This window comes from Hemiscyllium ocellatum, chromosome 10, assembly GCF_020745735.1.
Source record: "Hemiscyllium ocellatum isolate sHemOce1 chromosome 10, sHemOce1.pat.X.cur, whole genome shotgun sequence".
Lineage (NCBI taxonomy): Eukaryota > Metazoa > Chordata > Chondrichthyes > Orectolobiformes > Hemiscylliidae > Hemiscyllium > Hemiscyllium ocellatum.
The window spans coordinates 34,254,387-34,274,473 of NC_083410.1; the positions used below are offsets into that span (position 1 = coordinate 34,254,387).

At 39.7% G+C, this 20,087-nt stretch overlaps 1 protein-coding gene across 2 annotated transcripts in view; it reads left to right on the top strand.

Annotated features, from left to right (window-relative positions):
- The window catches only part of epas1b (endothelial PAS domain protein 1b), a 142,174-nt gene that overhangs the window by 80,127 nt on the left and 41,960 nt on the right, over window positions 1-20,087 (top strand). For both annotated transcript variants that reach the window (XM_060831388.1, XM_060831387.1), the window contains exons 3-4: window positions 11,803-11,948; window positions 13,335-13,419. In XM_060831388.1, the coding sequence (XP_060687371.1) occupies window positions 11,803-11,948; window positions 13,335-13,419 (231 nt within the window). The remainder of the gene's footprint in view (window positions 1-11,802; window positions 11,949-13,334; window positions 13,420-20,087) is intronic.

Genomic DNA, 20,087 nt, shown 5'->3' on the forward strand with positions numbered 1-20,087 from the left:
TCTGGAATATTAGTAAATGCAAGCATAAAAGTTGTCATGTGAGATTGAAATAAGAAAGGAATTATGTTGGTACAAAAGATTGATTTTCTTTTTGTTTTTATTTATTCCACCGACTTTCTGGATCTCCATATTCTACAAATTATTTCCCAGACAATCAAGCTGTCACCACACCTTTGGAAATAGCTGCTATGAGATGTGTAAGAACAGCTTGAGGTGACTGCCCCTCTAGTTTGTCTCTCCCACTGTACATGGGGACCCTCTGGTTCGGCATCACAACTGTCCTAATCTGTTAGATAGAGCCATTATCATGTGGAGATATTCAGGGATAATCCCTTCTCCCTAGATATCATTGTATTGGTCACTGGATTAAAAGCAGTTACAGCCTTTTTAAAAAAAGATATCTTCTGTTTCAAAATAATCTCCCTTGTGAAATGTTGCTTTGTTTGAGCCTGGAATACCACTTAACTAAAGAAAATGGATTTTGTGATGGTAGCCACCAAATTCATTAAACCTTCAGTACCGGGCTTTCATTTTGAGTCTTGCTGGTCCATTTCCAAACCAATCTATTTTTATCTCGAACTTGATGTAAACAGAATTAAAAATAGCACCCTACTGATTTGGCCTGGATGTGGATGAGGTCTGCAGTAATCAGTGCAAAGTAGGAGATATTTAATGTAAAATAATTATTGTCTGAAGTTGTAGAGAGCTCCCTTTTATTCAAATGGGATTCTTTGACTCTTTGGTCCTGAACGATTCAAAAAAGTGCTTCAAATGGTATAATTTAGAGCATAGAAAATAGTAAAAATATTCACACAGGACAAATTCAGCAAACTCACTTTTTTCACAGTATTCTTATGACATAATTTGAAATGTTGGGCTCCCATGTAGATGTCCTACTCACTGGTTGAAGATTTGGGATGATAGTGATAGAGAATGTAGATTTTCTCCACTATGGGATCATCTTTCTTCCTGTTTCTGATTTTAATGAAGACCTTCATTGGCTGTGTTATTCCTATGTGTTTTCTCCTGCAAAGTAAACAAAACGCATAGAGGCAAAATTGCCTGGAAATATAAATGTAGGATCAATGTAGATCAGATCAGAATGGGAGGGCACAGAAATACGACGAACATAGTCAGCTCATGGGTCACAGCAGATACACCTTGGGACTGGGTACACAGTGGTAGATATGTTGAGTATATGATGTAAAAATGATTGAGATCAACCCTTAGTCATTTAGGCATATAAGGAATATAGCTGAAAAAGAGACTAGAGTCCTGGCAGCACTTGGGGAATTATCCTGAGTGTGCAAATATAACATTAACAAACAATTTAAAATTTTCGGTCAGGCTCACAACACTTAGGTTTGCTAGAACCTACGTATACAGGGATTTCTGCAGGCAAAAAGAACACATCCAGGTATAGCGTTTTTCTAAATTTAAGCAAAACATGGGAGGCAATAGTTACCCGTTGTTGGCGATGCCTCAACCAATTAGAGGCAGGTTGTCAACTAATCAGAACCCTTTTCTCATGAAACTGTTCCTTCCTTTGCAATTTGTCATTTTTGCATCTGTCCTAGTAAATACAAGGGAAAAACATAAATAGAAGACGTTTTATTTCTGGTACTGTAAGGGAACATAATGGCATAACTAGCATGGTTGTAGGGTGTGGGACATTCATGAAATCTATTGTTTGTGTTATGCTTCGACCTTCCCTCCATAGAACATATGTTTTCTGCATTTTGTCGATTTTTCCTTTCCTGTATATTTCCCAATATAAATACAATAATGAGAATGCAACAGCTCTAACACTAGAGATACTGCTAAAGTACTTCAAATCAACTTTGAAATATATAAAATGTTTATAAATGTCCTTTTTTATTCTTTATTGACATTTCCCACTTTTCTTTCTCTTTCCCTTTTTGTCCAAGTTTAGTCCAACTCCAGTGCAATCACAATGATGGTGGGGAATTCACGTGTGCTGATACCATTTATGCATTACTCCCAAAGAAATGGAATGCAATACTTTACTCTTCTGAAAGCTTTGTAAAATGAAGTGAAGATTCTATTTTTTAAAAAAAACACGTGGTCTCTCATGCCTTCAATACATTTAAAATGTACTTGCTAAGCTGAGAAATCTCTGTACATATCTCAGTCCGAATGTGTATAGTGCTCTCCTGTGCTAGCCAGAGTGCAAATTTACAGTGATCAACAGGCGAAAATGATGTTGCATTTCTTGCAGCTTCCAATCTCAAACCAGAAGCTCAGCAAAAACACAGCCGAAGAAAAAGACCCTGTTCATGTCTTATGTATTTCATGAAATCCAATTCAAAACAGCATCTTCAGCAACCTAGCACGTGGTTAGAACTGAAGTTCAAAACGATACATTGTGAGAGAAAAATAAGAGCTGGTGAAACAGAAATGGCATTATTTCTAAATTTTTGAATTGAGTGCCTGTTGTTCTTTTTTTTAATCTTGATTTGCACACTTTGCATAGATCCTTGTCTTTTGACAAAATAACTATTTAACCTTTTCATCAATGACTTTTCGCCATTACAGTGCTGGTGTGGAGCTGTTTAACCTGATTGTATGATGTTTAGCAACATAAAAGGTATAGCAACAATGAGAATTTTTACTGGATGAATAATCTACAGGTTTGAGAAGCATTAGTAAAATTCCCATCAAAGCTGCTGGGAAATGTAAACTTGAGTTAATTAATTAAAGAGAAGTAGTCTTAGTAAAATTTCTACAAAATTATTGGCTTGTAGTAAAATCTTTTTGTTTCACTGATGTCCTGCAGGGGAAAGAAATCTGCCAGCCACCTTACCTAATCATCCTGACCTGGTCTGACCCCTATGTGACACTAAACCCCCAGTAAGCCAGTTATGCTTAACCATACTCTGAAAGTCACTCAACTGTGTTAAACTCCTACAGAAACAATATGAATAAAACCAGACAAATCTCCCAGCAACAACCTTGGCATCAGACACAGCAAAGATATACATGGCCTTGCAAGCCTGACTAACATGTGGGAACTTGCATCAAACTGTATCACAGACTAGTCAAGTAACAGTCCAATATATAGGGTTGCTCACAGAGGCACGCCTTTCATCCATCATCCCAGACAACACAGGACAAATGCAACCCAGCCAATTATTACCTGAATAATTAGCTCTTGATTATCAGCAAAGTCATGGAAAGTATCATCTACTATGCTATCAAGCAGCACTTACAACATCACAAACACATTCACTAATACTCATTTGGGTTCCAGTAAAATTCAGTTCCTGACCCCTGTACAGTATTGGCCCAAACGTGAATAAAAGAGCTAAATTCAAAAGGTGAGGTAAGATTCACTGTCCTTGTCATCAAGGCAGCATGTGACAGAAAATTGGAGCCAATGGGGATCAAGAGGAAAAGACTCTTTATTGGTTGCATTCATGCCAGCATGTCAGAAGATAGTTGTGGTTGTTGAATATCAGTCATATCAGTTCTGGAGCATTTCTCAGGAGGGCCTTCGGGTAGTGTCCTAGGCCCAACCATCTTTAGCAGTTTTTTTTAATGACCATTCCTCCAAACATAAGGTTAAGAGTGGAAATGAATGGGAATGATTGCGCAATGTTTGGCACCATTTGTGACTCCTCAGGTACTGAACACAATCCATACCTTTTTGCAGAAAGAGCAAGACAATATTCATGCTCGGAATGATATGTGGCAAAAATATTACTTGCCACCTAAGTGACAGTCAATGATCCTCTCCAATGTGACAGAAACTTATGATCTTTCCTTGCCATTCAATGGCATTGCCATCCCTGAAATTCTTGATATCTGAAGTGGATTAACAATATAAATATTATGGCTGCAAGTGCACATCAGGAGCTAGGAATTCTTGGCAAGTGACAAGTATCTCAAATCCTGACTCTCCAAGACTGTCCATTATCTACAAGGCACAAGTTAGGCATTGGATGGAATATTCTCCACTTGGCTGGATGATTATATCCTGACTTGGAATTACATTGTCAATCTTTCGCTGGGTCAAAATCGAGGAACTCCCTTCCTAATGACACTAGGTGTACCTACTCCATCTCCTATCCCAATGGACTGCAGGTCAAATAGGCAGCCCACCTCCTTCTCGAAGGTAATTAAGGATGAACAGTAAATTTAGCCTATCCAGTTATTCCACATCTCCATTAAAGAAAAACAAAATTAAAAACTCCCATACCATCCTTGAGTATCTCCTTTGCTAATGGCAGAACAACCTATCAGAGAAAGCATGACAGTCAAGAGGACTGTCTCTGGGAGTTTACAGCATTGACTCTATAAAACCACAAGGCATCAGATCAAATACGTGCAAACAAAACTCCAGCCGATTACCACTTAGCATCATTTTTCAAGTGCAGAGTCAATGCTCCATGTTGAACACAACTTGAAGGAAGCATTGAGGATGTCAGTGGACATCTTCAGTCTTCAACACCACTTGCTTCAGACTGAGTTGGCTGAGTCCTGAAAGACAGGATTACCAACTTGGCCAAGTGGCATGCAGTTTGAGAAGAGCAAAGAGAACAACCTACTTTACAACTCGTGCTCTCCCAGTTACATTGATTAATGACTGCAATGGCCACCATTTCTTCAGTGTCGCTCGATCAAATCCTGGAACTCTTGGGAATAACAACATTTTAGGACTAGCTTCACTCTATGTATTGCAGTGTTCAAGGAGAATCATTTCAGGCAATGGATAACAGGCTTTGTCAATAGTGCCCATATCCTGAGAATTAATTTTTAATAAAAGACCATTATGACTGTAAACTGCATAATAAAAAAGTTTAGTTTAAAACTTTAATGTGTTTAGATTATCACGTATCCCAAAGAAGGATGTATTAATAATAAGTAATTGTTATACAACGTATTGTGTCTTGGAGTTTGACATAAAAGGAAACTGGTGGAGGAGGAGGGGAACATCCATAGAAAAATTCCCTAAAATCTCTGTACCATGTACATCCTGTGTAGACAATTAATCAAAGTTTGTTTATAGCTACTATTTTTAAAGGAAGGTAATTATACGTAACTGAATGAAAGTTTCAATGCACCTTGAAGGCCAAAAGACGTTTATTTTCCCTAACAAACTACCAAGAGCGTTCTCCATGGAGCGTGTTTCCTTTGCTCCACTAAATAGGATAATCAACAGCCCAAAATGATTTTATAGAATTATTTGACACAAAGTCAAAATTTACTGTATTTTCTGCGTGTAAAAGATTAAGCAGATTTAGGAAAATAATCCAGTAGAATTAATAAAAGAAATAAATTCAATAAAAGGCACATTGCTTGCAACTTTTCCCTTCATTCTGAGGATTATTATTATATTGTATCATTGTTTTTCTGCTACTCATCTTGAACTCCAAATTGTATTACATTTCCATCCTGTAACATCTCACTCAGGTCCAGCAGCTTCACACAGATTCAAAGTCACAAAGCTTGCTTTTTGTTAAGAAGTTAGTCTAGGACCCACAAACAAATTCCCCTAAAGTGAGGTCAGAGGAGAGACTGAATAACAGAACAGGAGACTTGACATACATCATTTCTGTGTAAGAAAAATACAGTACTGTATACAATGTTGCCACATTTTAAGTGCAATAGGCATTAGAGACAACAGTTTCTTAAACTTCTTTAAAACTCCCTTACATTACACTAGTTATTTCCCTTCCTCCGACCCACTTATAGATAATGCTAATTCCCCTAAAAATGTCATCAGATTTTCAAAGGTAGTCAAGCATTACTTTAATTTAGTCTAAAATAGCTAGCAAATTCCTTTTACAAGAAATAAACAAGCATGTTGCTTGGGAGTTGTTTTTATTGCTTTTTAGAATTTCCAACCTAATATTTTTCAAATTTACTTATATTTGAACAAAAAATAAATTTTGTCTGATGAAATTTAAATTGAATTAACTTCTGATCATAAGACCGTAGGATATTACGGCAGAATCAGGCCATTCAGCCCCTGAGTCTGCTCCATTATTTGATCATGGCAGATATGTTTCTCAAGTCCATTCTCCTGCCTTCTCTGCATAACCTTTGATCCTCTTAATGATCTATCTCTCTTAAATAACACAATGACTTGGCCTCCGCAGCCCTCTGTGGCAATGAGCTCCATGGATTCACCACCATCTGGCTGAAAAATTCTTCCTCATCTCAGTTCTAAGGGGTTATCCCTTCGCCCTGAAGCTCTGCCCTTGGATCCTCCTCTCTCCTTCTAGTGGCAACATCTTCTCCACATTCACTCTATCCAGGCTTCTCAGTATTCTGTAAAGTTTCAGTCAGAACCCACCTCATCCTTCTAAACTTCACTGAGTACAGACGCAGAGTCCTCAGTTGCTCCTCATATGATAAGCTCTTCATCCTGGGATCATTCTTGTAACCCTCCGCTGGTCCTCCTCCAAGGCCAGCACCTTCTTCCTTAGATATGGAACCCAAAACCGCTCACAATATTCCAAATGCATTCTGACCAGAGGCTTATCTAGCCTCAGCAGTATGTCTTTGCTCTTGTATTCTAGCCCTCTTGAAAAGAATGCTAACATTGCGCTTGACCTCCTAAATGGCAAGTGAAGCTGCAAGTTAACCTGAAGACGATTGTGAATTCGGACTCCTAAGTCTCTTTGTGTTGCAGATTCCTGAAGCCTTGCCCCATTTAGAAAATAGTCTACACCTCCGTTCTTCCTACCAAAATGCAAAACCTCACATTTTCCCACATTGTATTTTATCTGTCACTTCTTTGTCCACTCTCCTTGCCTGTCCAAGTCCTTCTGCAGCCTCCCTGCTTCCACAACACTATCGCCTCTTCACCTTTCTTTGTATCATCTACAAACTTAGCAACAGCCCTCAGCTCCTTAATTTTTGATGTGCAACGTGAATAGTTATGGTCCCAACATGAACCCGTGCAAACTCCTGCTTGTCACGGGCTGCCATCCTAAAAAAGATTCTATCCCTACTCTCTGGGTTTGGCCACTCAACCAATCCTCAATCCATGTCAGTACCTTGCCCCTAACATCATGGGTTCTTATATTTAGCGGCCTTCTGGTATGGCACATTGTCAAAGCCCTTCTGGAAAATTGAATACATCACGTCCACTGGCTCTCCTTTATCTAACTTGCTTGTACCACATCAAAGAATTCTAACAGATGTGTCAGGCATGACCTCCCCTTGATGAAACTGTGTTGATCCAACCTACTTTGCCATGTACTTCCAAGTATTCCACAATCTTATTCTAAATAATTGACTCTAAAGTCTTAGCAATGACCGAAGACAGCCTAAGCGATCTGTAATGTCCTGCATTTTGCCTCCATCCCTTCTTAACCAGGGGTATTATGTTATCATTTCCCAGTGCACTGGGACCTTCCCAACTCCAATGATCTCTCAGTGATCACCATCAAAGTCTCTGCAATCTCCTTGGCTATCTCCTTCAGAACTCTGGGCTGTAGTCCAGCTGGTCCGGGTGATTTATGCACCTTCAGATTTTCAGCTTCTGCAGCATCTTCTCCTTAATGATGCCCACTACACTTACCTCTGTCCCCCAACTCTCTTGAAGTTCTGGTATGCTGCTGGTACCTTTCACTGTGAAAACTGATTAAAAGTACCTGTTCAGTTCCTTTGCCATTTCTTTGTTCTCTTTTATTACTTCTCTAGTCTCATGTTCTAGTGGCCCAACATCCACTCTTGCCTCTGTCTTAACTTTTAGATATCTTAAAAAAAACTCTTGCAGCCTTCTTTTATATTACTCTCATATTTCATCTTCTCCCCCTCATTGCCTTTTTAGTTATCCTTCGCTGGCTTTTAAAGGCTTTCCAATCCTGTGGGAGGAAACTGGAGCACCCGGAAGAAACCCACACAGACACGGGGAAAGTGCAATCTCCACATAGACAGTCATGTGCGGGTGGAATCGAACTTGAGCTCCTGGCAGCAGTACTAACTATTGACCCTTTGCCAGTTTTCTTGTAGTAATCCAGACATTATGATATTTTTGGTTCTTCTTTCTAATTTAGGCCCTAGCTGCTCATATTCCCTCAGCAGAACTTCTTTCCTACTTCTACCAATATCACTGGTATGTATGTGGACTACAACAACTGGATCTTTCCCCTCCCACCCCAGGTTTCTTTGCAGCCCAAATGAGATACTTTGTACTAACTGAATCAACTGGGGTGGCAATGTGCCTAGCACTGCTACATCACAGCGCCAGGGACCTGGGTTTGATTCCCACCTAGGGTGACTGTCTGTGTGGAGTTTGCACGTTCTCCCTGTGTCTGTATGGGTTTCCTCTGGTTTCCTCCCACAATCCAAAGATGTGCTTGTCAGGTGAATTGGTCATGCTAAATTGCCCATAGTGTTAGGTGCCTCAGTCAAGGGTAAATATAGGATGGGGGATGGGTTACTTTTTGAAGGGGTGGTGTAGACTTGTTGGGCTGAAGGGCTTGTTTTCATATTATAGGGAATGTAGCTGCACACTTTTCCTAAATTGGAATTAATTTTCAGTACATACCAGATCCACTAAACCTTGTAAATGAAACAAAATATTTAAAAAAGGATGGAGTTGGAGCTAAATAAAGACATGAATGTGTGAAAACATTGTAGTATCAGTCTATAGTATGTTCATGCTCATGGTAAGAATACCCTTGCTTTGGGATATGAGCAGGCAGAGGAAGTTGAGTCATTCAGGAGGGATAAAAAAGAGAATATTGATTGAAAACAAAAGGTTTAAATCTTTTATTGGAGTGACGCAAATGACACTATTGAGCAACCATTTATCTTACAATTTGGAGGAAATTTTGGATCTTTGGCATCAGGTGGCTGAATCAATCTAGAAAATGGAGTTACTTATAATCATTTTTTTAAAAAGCAAATCAGTGTTAGACTGAAGTTAAAGAAATTACATTTAAGATAGTAAGGAAATCATTTTTCAATGGAATATTCTTATGACAAATGTTTTTCCAGCAATCGTCAGCAAGCTAGTTTGAACTAGAGATGATCTGTATCAAACTACTAAGTAATTCATAAAAGAAGATGTGTACCAATATCCCCAATTTCTTTTAAAATTGTAGAGTTGTTTCTGTAAATATATTTATATTTTTGTTTGCTATTTTCAATATTCCTGTTAAAAAGGTAACATTGGGTGGGAAAGGATGTGCTTTTAAAAACAGTGCATCACTCTAATCTTTCATTCTCATCACAATTCATTACAACTTTCAAAAGCATTCTCTAAATACACTGAATCTGTACTGAATCTTCACATCTCACTCTTGGAATTCAATACAAAGACAACTTATGCACATTCAAAGGGTCAGAAAGACTTAGACTATTGAGAAGCAGGATACCTTCAGCTTGTTTTGGAACCAGGCTATTGTAGACCAACTGATTGTCTTCTGTCAATACCATTTTAAGGACTCTGGATTGAACAGAGATTTAATAGCCAAAGTTCTTCGGAACAAGAGTGGGGGTAGGCCATTCAACTCATTGAGCTTGGCCAGCCATGGCTGACTGAACACTTCAATGACTTTTACTCAATCCATCTCCATAATCCCAGTAATCAGAAATCTATTAACATCTGCCTTTAGATTTTGAGCTTCCCCAACCATCTGGTGATAGAGAATTCTAATTGTTCACAATTTTCTGAGACCTGAGAGGTATCCCCTCATTTTTAACTTGTGCCTCCGGTTCTGAATGGTGCTCGTTGCACTCAATCAAGTATTAACCCTTGTAACTGTAATGGTTATCAATGTAACAATAATGGTTATCAGAAAAATAGGTTGTGTGGAGTTGTTGAAATGGTCAGAAAAGATTAGTTGTGCCTTACAATAAGTACCGTCCACTATGGAGATGTTGTGAGGATTTGATGGGAGTAAAGTAGGATCTCTGAGGAGACAGACTGTGAACTAGATCCTCCCAACAACCTTTTTACTATGTGGAGCCTACTCTTCTAAATTGTATTTAGTCACAGAGATGCAATAAGCAATGTTTTGTTTACCCAACAAGATTATCATTCGGTGAGAAAGTAGTTATCCTCGCACAAGCCAGACCACAAAGCCCCTACAGAACCCATACACTTAGACGATATGGAAGAAGTCACATATAATATATACAACTTTGAACAACTGCAGGTTGGCCCAAGGTACTTCAGATCCATTTACCTCTGAAGTTTGGTCATTGTTTGTAATGCAGGAAATATGATGACTAATCTGTGCATAAACTATTGATGTGATAATGACCAGATAATCTGTTTTCAACTGAATTTTGTATAATGTCACACTATGTTGTTGTGAAGATCAGTAAAGGATGCAACTTTGATGGCAGATTTCAAAATAAGCATGACCCATTTACTTACTAAGACATTAAACTTAGATCAATGTTTAGATTGTTTGTGCCTGCAAAATTGAGATATTAACTGTGTTAAAATACATCTGTTAGTCATTTACATGTTAAAATACATCTGTTGGATCAAATTCAATGTGAAGATCTCCTGCTATGTCACAAGCTGCCAATTTGAAGAGAAAATGAATTACTGAAACAATTTGTGAGGTCAAGTTCCTCATACTTTTAAGCTACTCTTCAAATGTAATAGGAAACCACTTCAAGTAAGAAGCATTTACTGTTATCTTGGTGTTACAGCCGGGAATTTATGTGTGTCCCATGCCGTTGCTCCCAAAGTATTTAAGACATGGAGCTTGGATGTGATGTCTAAATGTCAGCACAGAACTGTGTATAATTTTGAATGTCTTTTTAAAGTTAGCATTCAGTGTGCACTTTGCGGGCTAGTGGTTACATTAGTTAAATTAACAATACTACTTATGTGACATCTGAAGGCAATCTATTCACTTGTTAGTATCTGATTTCATTGTCAGAAGAATTCAGCACATAATGCTCACTTTGCTTTCTTTTGTTAAGTTGATTTTATTTGATTTGAAGCATTCCGCATGATAGATAACTACAAGATACAAGATCAATTCTCTAATCGGAAGGAAAATTAAGTAGCATTCTTCATACCACTTTTAGTACGTTGGAAGTCTTTGATTCAGCTGCATGGTGTTCCTGTGACTGCTCGATATAACAGAGCATGGATCAGTGCTGTTTAACGGGGAATTGCATTGGTAAATATGCAATGCAGTCGCTGTTAAAGAACTTTGAACCTAAAGCAAGGCACCATGGTTTTTGTCGGATGACAGCTGGCTGTCATCAAGCAGTATATGAGGAAGAATGCCAGGGACCCAGGAACAACTCTACTCAATGATGATAGCCTCAACATCCTGTTGGAAGAAGCAACAATGAGCGAAGTGGAGATGAGCTGCAGCCTGCTGATTGCAAATGTTGCGTAGCGAGGTTATAGTGAACAGAAATTGTAGTCTTCAGCATTCTTTGGCCAAGGGCCAAATATGAAGTAAGAGCCTCCACTATAAGGAAATAAATGACTGCACATTATGGGCACTAAAGGCTCATACATATCATGATGTTAGACCAACAAAGCAGCCTACAAATCACTGGGCAAATCACGCCTATACTATGTAGATGGAATTCCATCTCAAGTATTTGTGGTGCAAAGCCTTTGACTTCTGATGGGTAAAACCAATTTTCAGCACTTATTTAATGAATCCAATTTCTGCTGTAGTGCTTGGTAAATTGTTATCATTTCTCTAATCTTTGAAATCAATTTCAAATCGTATAAAATGTTTCATTTACTGCCACTGCAGCTACATGCCTTGAAGAGTATAAAATACAGAAACGAATGCTCCAGTAGTTTTACATACAGAGTGTTGTTATGTATTATAGGAGGGCCCGAGACTGAAACTGAAACTGAAAAGCAAATGGATGCTTTGTATCTTAAAGCTTTGGAAGGATTTATCATGATGGCCACGCAGGATGGAGATATCATTTTCCTATCAGAAAATATTAGCAAGTACATGGGTCTTACACAGGTGAGTTACTAACTAACAAAACTCAGTTTCACAATGCGTTTAGAATAGCGATTGAATTTGGGATTTATGTCTTGTACTTTCCCTTTGGAAGTTATACATAGTCTTCAATGATGGAGAATGGAGGTCAGCATATTTAGTGTCATAGTTAGCATGTCTATAACTCAATTGAAGTATATAGTTCTGTATTGTTGCATTTGTAAGTGTCCTGATAATGGAATAAACATAATCAGCAATACACAAATGTCAGTCTGATACAAAACTGCAGCAAAATAGAATAATATTGCATGTTAAAGATTGAGGGAGTCTACTTTCATGGTGGTTTATGTCATTTTCCTGGGGTTACCTTAATTTTTCTTTGAAGTTCTAGGGCTAAGTGAGGAACTCCTTGTGAATATATTCTTTCTCACCCCCCTCACCATGCTCACCAGTTATTTCTGATTCTGTCAGGGTTTGTTAGAAAAATGTGCAAATAAATAGTACATTTATTCTGACCAAGTTGCACTTCCTGCAGGTTACAGGTCCTTCCAAATACAAAGCAATATTGTGTTCTTGCATTTGTAGAACCCTTTGAAGGAAGACAGAATCTTCCTTGAAGCAACCAGTAAAACATGCATTTTATATGTCTATAAGGCCAAAGTAATCACATTCAAGTTGGTGAGAGGTTCAAACACGTCAGGGTGTTGTGACATTAAGGGATTCATTTGGATTCTGTCAAGTGGAAATATTGAGCCCAATTTTTCAGTTTTTTTTTGAAAATTCATTTCAAGAAGTTATAATTGGCTAACTTTTTTTGACCATTCCTCATTGATTGAAATTGGTAGATTGCTAGGCTATTTCAGAGGGTAATTAAAAGTCAACCATTTTGCTATGGGTCTGCTGTCACATGTAGGACAGAAGGAGAAAGAATTTCCTTCCTGAAAGGACACTAATGAACTAGATGTGATTTTACAACCATTGGCAATAAATTGATAATGGTGCAGAACTAGGACCAACTTTCTGTTCCAGATTTGTTGATTAATTGAATTTAAATTTCACTAGTTGCCATGATGGAATTTGATGGATCTAACATGAGAATCTCAGTCATGCACTAATACTGTGACAGATTACACTGTTCTTTAACAAATCTGAAACTGAAAGCTATCCTCATTAATATTGCCATGATATGATTGTTGATTCCTTGTTTTGATTTGTGATGAAGGGCTTATGCCCGGAATGTTGATTCTCCTGGTCCTCGAATGCTGCCTGGCCTGCTGTGCTTTTCCAGCACCACATTCTTGACTTCCTTGTTTTGAGCATGGATTTGTTTTACCATGTTAAATTGGGTGTTTCATTGGTGAATTTTAAAGTTTGTTCTGCATAACTAAACTCAGAGTTTGTTTCTATCAGGTGGAGTTGACTGGACACAGCATTTTTGATTTCACCCATCCTTGTGACCATGAGGAGATCAGAGAAAATTTGACTATAAAGAATGGTAAGCATATTGTTTATTTAAAATAATAACAATTTCTGTTTTACATCCCTTTGGCCCACAAACTATGAATCACATGGGTTAACAAGCAATCACGTCCCATGTGGTTGGCACTTTTACATAAGCCTCGGTTCGTCTCTGAGAACAGCGTATTAATAGACATTGAGTCATAGAGATGTACAGCATGGAAATGGACCCTTCAGTCGAACTTGCCCATGCCGACCAGATATCCCAACGCAATCTAGTCTTACCTTGCCAGCATTTGGCCCATATCCATCTAAACTCTTGCTATTCAGCTACCCATCCAGATGCCTTTTAAATGCTGCAATTGTACCAGCCTCCACCACTTTCTCTGGCAGCTCACTCCATACACGTACCACCCTCTGTGTGAAAAAGTTGCCCCTTAGGTCCCTTTTATATCTTTCTCCTCTCACCCTAAACCTATGCCCTCTAGCTCTGGACTCCCTGACCCCAGGGAAAAGACTTGTCTATTTACTTTATCCATGCCCCTCATGATTTTATAAATCTCTCTAAGGTCACCCCTCAGCCTCCGATGCTCCAGGGAAGACAGCCCCAGCCTATTCAGCCTCTCTCTATAGCTCAAATCCTCCAACCCCAGCAACATCCTTGTAAATCTTTTCTGAAACCTTTCAAGTTTCACAACATCCTTCCAATAGGAAGGAGACCAGAATTACATGCAATATTCCAAAAGTGGTCTAACCAACGTCCTGTACAGTCACAACGTGACCTCCCAACTCCTGTATTCAATACTCTGACCAATAAAGGAAAGCATACCAATTGCCTTCTTCACTATCCTATTTACCTGTGACTCCACTTTCAAGGAGCTGTGACCCTGCACTCCAGCAACACTCTCCAGGACCTTACCATTAAGTGTATAAGTCTTGATCTGATTTGCTTTTCCAAAACGCACTTCGCATTTATCTAAATTAATCTCCATTTGCCATCCATTGACCAAGATCCCGTTGTAATCTGAGGTAACCTTCTTCGCTGTCCACTGCACCTCCAATTTTGATGTCATCTGCAAACTTACTAACTATACCTCTTATGTTCTCACCCAAATTATCTTTCCATTTCCTTCTCTTTTGGGAAAGTCCAATACCTCTTCATACTCTCTGGTAAACAGATGGATGCAGTCTGTATTTGTAGCAATATATGAAGGAATACAGATGCTGGAATTTTCCACAGTGCAGTGAAAGTCTGGTGTTGGTGTGGAAGCCAGTTCTGTGTGGGGGTGGATCAGACACAGTTTTGTGTGTGACCATGCAGTTCTCAGATTATTCCACAGGCATTCAGCAGGCAAACAGTGAAGCTGATGGAATCAATACAAAAAATTGCAGATGTTGGAAACCAGCAACAAAAACAGAAGTTGCGAGAAAAGCTCAGCATGAGTGGTAGCATCTGTGAAGAGAAATCGAAGTTAGTGTCTTGGGTCCATTGACCCTTCTGAAAAACTGCACGTGAATCTTATGGGGCAGACAGCAAGTTCTTGCTCCTGCCATTACCAGTCAGGGTCAAAGACCATGGCTAATTTTTAAAGGACACATGGAAGGGCTGATCAGGGATAGTCAACATGGCGATGTGCGTGGGAAATCATGTCTCATGAACTTGATTGTGTTTTTTGAAGAAGTAACAAAGAGGATTGATGAGGGCAGAACGGTGAATGTGATCTATATAGACTTCAGCAAGGGGTTTGACAAGGTTCCCAATGGGAGGCTGGCTAGCAAGGTTAAATCTCATGGAACACAGGAGAAACTAGCCATTTGGATACAAAATTGCCTCAAAGTAGAAGACAAAGGGTGATGGTGGAGGGTTGTTTTTCAGACTGGAGACCTGTGACCAGTGGAGTACCACAAAGATCGGTGCAGGGTCCACCACTTTTCATCATTTCTATAAATGACCTGGATGTGTGCATAAGAAGTATACCAGAAAGACCACTCCCTCCGTGACTCCCTCGTCAGGTCCACACCCCCCACCAACTCAACCTCCACTCCCGGCACCTTCCCCTGCAACCGCAAGAAATGCAAAACTTGCGCCCACACCTCCTCCTTTACTTCTCTCTAAGGCCCCAAGGGATCCTTCCATATCTGCCACAAATTCACCTGCACCTCCACACACATCATTTATTGCATCCACTGCACCCGATGTGGCCTCCTCTATATTGGGGAGACAGGCCGCCTACTTGCGGAACGTTTCAGAGAACACCTTTGGGACACCCAGACCAACCAACCCGTGGCTCAACACTTCAACTCCCCCTCCCACCCCACCAAGGACATGCAGGTCCTTGGACTCCTCCATCGCCAGACCATAACAACACGACAGTTGGAGGAAGAGCACCTCATCTTCCGCCTAGGAACCCTCCAACCACAAGGGATGAATTCAGATTTCTCCAGTTTCCTCATTTCCCCTCCCCCCACCTTGTCTCAGTCAAATCCCTCAAACTCAGCACTGCCTTCCTAACGTGCAATCTTCTTCCTGATCTCTCTGCCCCCACTCCTCGCCTATCACCCTCACCTTGACCTCCTTCCACCTATTGCATCTCCAACGCCCCTCCCCCAAGTCCCTCCTCCCTACCTTTTATCTTAGCCTGCTGGACACACTTTCCTCATTCCTGAAGAAGGGCTTATGCCCGAAACGTCGATTCTCCTGCTCCTTGGATGCTACCTGACCTGCTGTGCTTTTCCAGCAACATATTTTCAGCTCTGATCTCCAGCATCTGCAGTCCTCACTTTCTCCCACCTTCAACATATTGTCTAGTTATCACCATTGTAAACAGCTAACGCGAGAATGCAACTTTTTAAAAAAAGGGTTTGTGATTTACACATGAAAGAAGTGAAACTATCACTGTATTCCAGCAGATGAAAGGCTTAACAGACAATCAATTTTTCAATGTATAATTTCAGTTACATCACACAGCAAATTTTTGCTATAAATCTTGTGTTACGATCGAGCCCTCCACAATCACCTGATGAAGGAGTGTCGCTCCGAAAGCTAGTGTGCTTCCAATTAAACCTGTTGGAGTATAACCTGGTGTTGTGTGATTTTTAACTTTGTACACCTTTTCACAGTTAGTGTGAAACTGCGTTCTGAGCTAGAGGAAGGTAAAATGGTGCACATCACTTTCAGAAAAAAAAATGTTCCACTACGCTTTACCCTCTCCTGTGATCTATCAACTTCCTCCATTATCCTTGACCATTCCCAATATTAGAAATATACTCCTCTCTGTCACCTTTGAACCTCTCTCCATTACACTGGACCCCTTAGAACAGTTATCCAAATACAGTCTCTCCAATCCAACAGCTGACACTATGCCAATGCCCATCCTGACCCTTAGCCATCCCATCATTAAAGCCATGTGCTCCTTTACCTTTAAAGAAATCCTCTTCCTATGATCCTCTTCCTGCTTATTCACCTTCAAATGTCACAATTGCTATCACTTCCCAGCGCTTTTGAGTCAATATCCAGGACAATACCATTGATCTGACTTTTTAGACACAATGAATATACATCAAACACTTCCCACCTGTAACTACACTATGCACCTCCCCATACCACCCTTCCCTGATAACATTTCCATCCTTAGCCAGTCTCCTTGCCCTGTGTCCTTTACACCACAGCTTTCCTATTTTGATTATCCTTCCAATCATTGGTTACTTAGATGACAGACAACTGTAAAAGAGCTTCCCAAATGGACAAAACAATGGCTACCCATTCCAAAATCCTGGTTGCTACCTTACCTACTGTGCACCTCTGTTATGCAGTTATGAACCTGAGAGAATGTATCTCTCACTTTCAGAGAACTTAGTTTGTGGGTGGATGATAATTCCGGTGAGCTGCCTTTTTAATGAGCCACCATGAGATGCAAAAGCACACAATCAGGTTTTCTGGTACTTCCTGTCAGGAAGCTCAATCTGCCTTTAAAGGTCTGAGAATGTCATTACAAAAGTTCATGCTGCTCTTTCACTGGACCTGGAGACTCTCCTGTCAGCTTATAGTTTTCAAGATATTTAGAAGTTTATTTTATTTCATGCCATAATGGCTTTTCAGGTCTGCCTAAAATAGTCAAGTTGGCAAAGATGGTATATGGGCAAAACACTCCTTGATTACATTCCATTCAATCTATTTAAGTTCTTTCAAATATGTAATCCCGAATAAGAACACTTTCATATGCATAACTCACATTAAAGTGCTTTGAAGTGTCATTCAAATGTAATTTACTCCCCCCCCCCCCCCCCCACCCCTTTCCACATGATACATTGAGGAATCAGTAATGCAACCTTATTCCTACAATGATACCTCCAGGCTTATGTCAACAGATAGCTAGTGAAATTGTTTGCAGTTACAGCAGGTTGCTATTTGTTTAAAGAGCTTCAGTATTTAAATGTCTTAACAGTTTTATCGATCCAGTGGGTTAATCCACTTTTTATGCATAATAATACATGAATAATCCCAAAGGGCTCTTGACCTCTCTCATACGGATCCCTATATCTATTCAAAAAGATCCTTTTCCTCTCCATATGACTTTGCCTTTTGCTGAAATATCTAATGTCCACAAGTCCTGTTTTGTATATCACACAAAAAAAGATTGGATTTGTTTGAAGATAGTTGCATTTTACACATTCAGCTGCAAACATGAATAATAAGTACGAAAATGACACTGTGACCTATTTCCCATCCCAACTCATTGTGGAGACCACTTCCATCCCCATGAAAATCTAGCACTGTAATTCCTGAAGGAGGCCATCATAAATCTTTGCACACCTTGCATTGAGATTAGGAAAATGTTCCTTTTACGAGTTGGTAAAAGCTGCTTTGAAATTCGATAGAGAAGTCTAATTCCAAGAAGTTCCGAGAGATCTTTGCCATCCCTCACAATTTCTAAGGCAGACTATATCAAACAAATCCTTGATATATCACAATCAGTAAGTCAACAACAAAAAAATTCTCAAGCAGAGGACATTGATTGCAGTCATAACACAATACATGCCTCTAACTGTGAGCGTTACTAATCATTGAACAGAAGAGGCTATTAATCTATAAATGGATCATATATTGCAAAAACGTCTATATAGGAGACTGGCTTCAACTCAGTGCCTTTGTGCTGGACTTGAGGAAAACAGATTACACCATCCTCCAATCCACCTACCCTTCCTGTGCTCTGTATTTCATTCAGCTGAAAATCTTTAACTGCACTCCATAATATCTATTGAGTATATGGTAAAACGAGGCATGTGTGTTCAATTGGCAAGCAGACAGAAAACTGACAGAAAGGTTTGGCATTGTCTCTATTTGAAGGTGCTTCACACTTACTTGATAAGATTTTGCATTGCATTTGAAATGGCAGTTCATTTAGACAAAATGTGCGCAGATTTATTTCTTAATCTTGCCTAGCCCACCAAATTCTATTACCAGGCTGTGGCTATAGATGAGACAACATTAACTTTCTCCACAACTTCCATTCAGGGCTAAATTGGCAGTATTTTTGATTCACCTCCATAAATATTGATCCTTCTGTCCAGCAACTCTTAAAGAAACACCAACAAATTGAATCTCCAAATAGTGCTTGCCCTGTTTCTGCGTGTAGCCTCCAATGCTCTTTGAAGTTTCAGCCTCTTCTCCTTTAAAATATGTTGGTGCCAGTTAACCTGTCCCCCTGAGCCGTGGTGCTCCCAGAGCATCCTTCTCCAACTAGTGGAACATTGTTAACTAAGCTCCAGTTAAAGTGTGAGGTCAGCTCACTCAATACAGATAGAATTATTAGGGAGAGGCCAGTGAACCTGGTGCAGTTGAGCCCTGTTTTTCGCTATCTGCTGCAGAAGAGTCCCAGAATCACAGCTAAAACAGGCCATCTGGCAGGAAATTGTGCTCAATAGCTTAAATCACAGATGAAGTTTATTATTTAAAAAGCCACAACCGGCACAGTCTAAATGGCCTATTAACTTGAATTTAAAACCTCAATCATGTTTGTCCTCTAGCCTTGGAGCTGTTAATGTTTTGATGGGGAGAAGGTGGGGGAAATGAGGGAAAATCTCAGGGACCTGTTCCCAGGACATTGTGGGACGTTAGGCAGAAGATTGTGGGGCTTCTAGCTGAAATATTTGTATCATCTATTACCAAGGTTGAGGTGCTAGAGGACTGAAGTTTGGCAAATGTTGTGCCTTTATTTAAGAAAGTCTGTAAGAATAAGCCTGAGAACTATCGACCAGTGAGTCTAATATCGGTGATGAGTAAATTATTGGATGTGATTCTGAAAGATAGGATTTACATGCACTTGGAGAGGCAAAGAATGATTAGGGATAGGTAGCATGGGTTTGTGCAAGGGAAATTGTGTCTCACAAACTTGATTGAGTTTTCTGAGGAAGTAACCAAAAATATTAGATTAGATTAGATTAGATTAGATTACTTACAGTGTGGAAACAGGCCCTTCAGCCCAACAAGTCCACACCGATCCACCGAAGCGCAACCCACCCACACCCTACATTTACCCCTTACCTAACACTACAAAACAAACAAAAGTGGATACAGCACCGATCCTTGCGGAACACCACTGGTCACGGGTCTCCAGTCCAAAAAAAACCTTTCACCACCACCCTCTGTCTCCTACTGTCAAGCCGATTTTGTATCCAATCAGCAAGTTCACCTTGAATCCCATA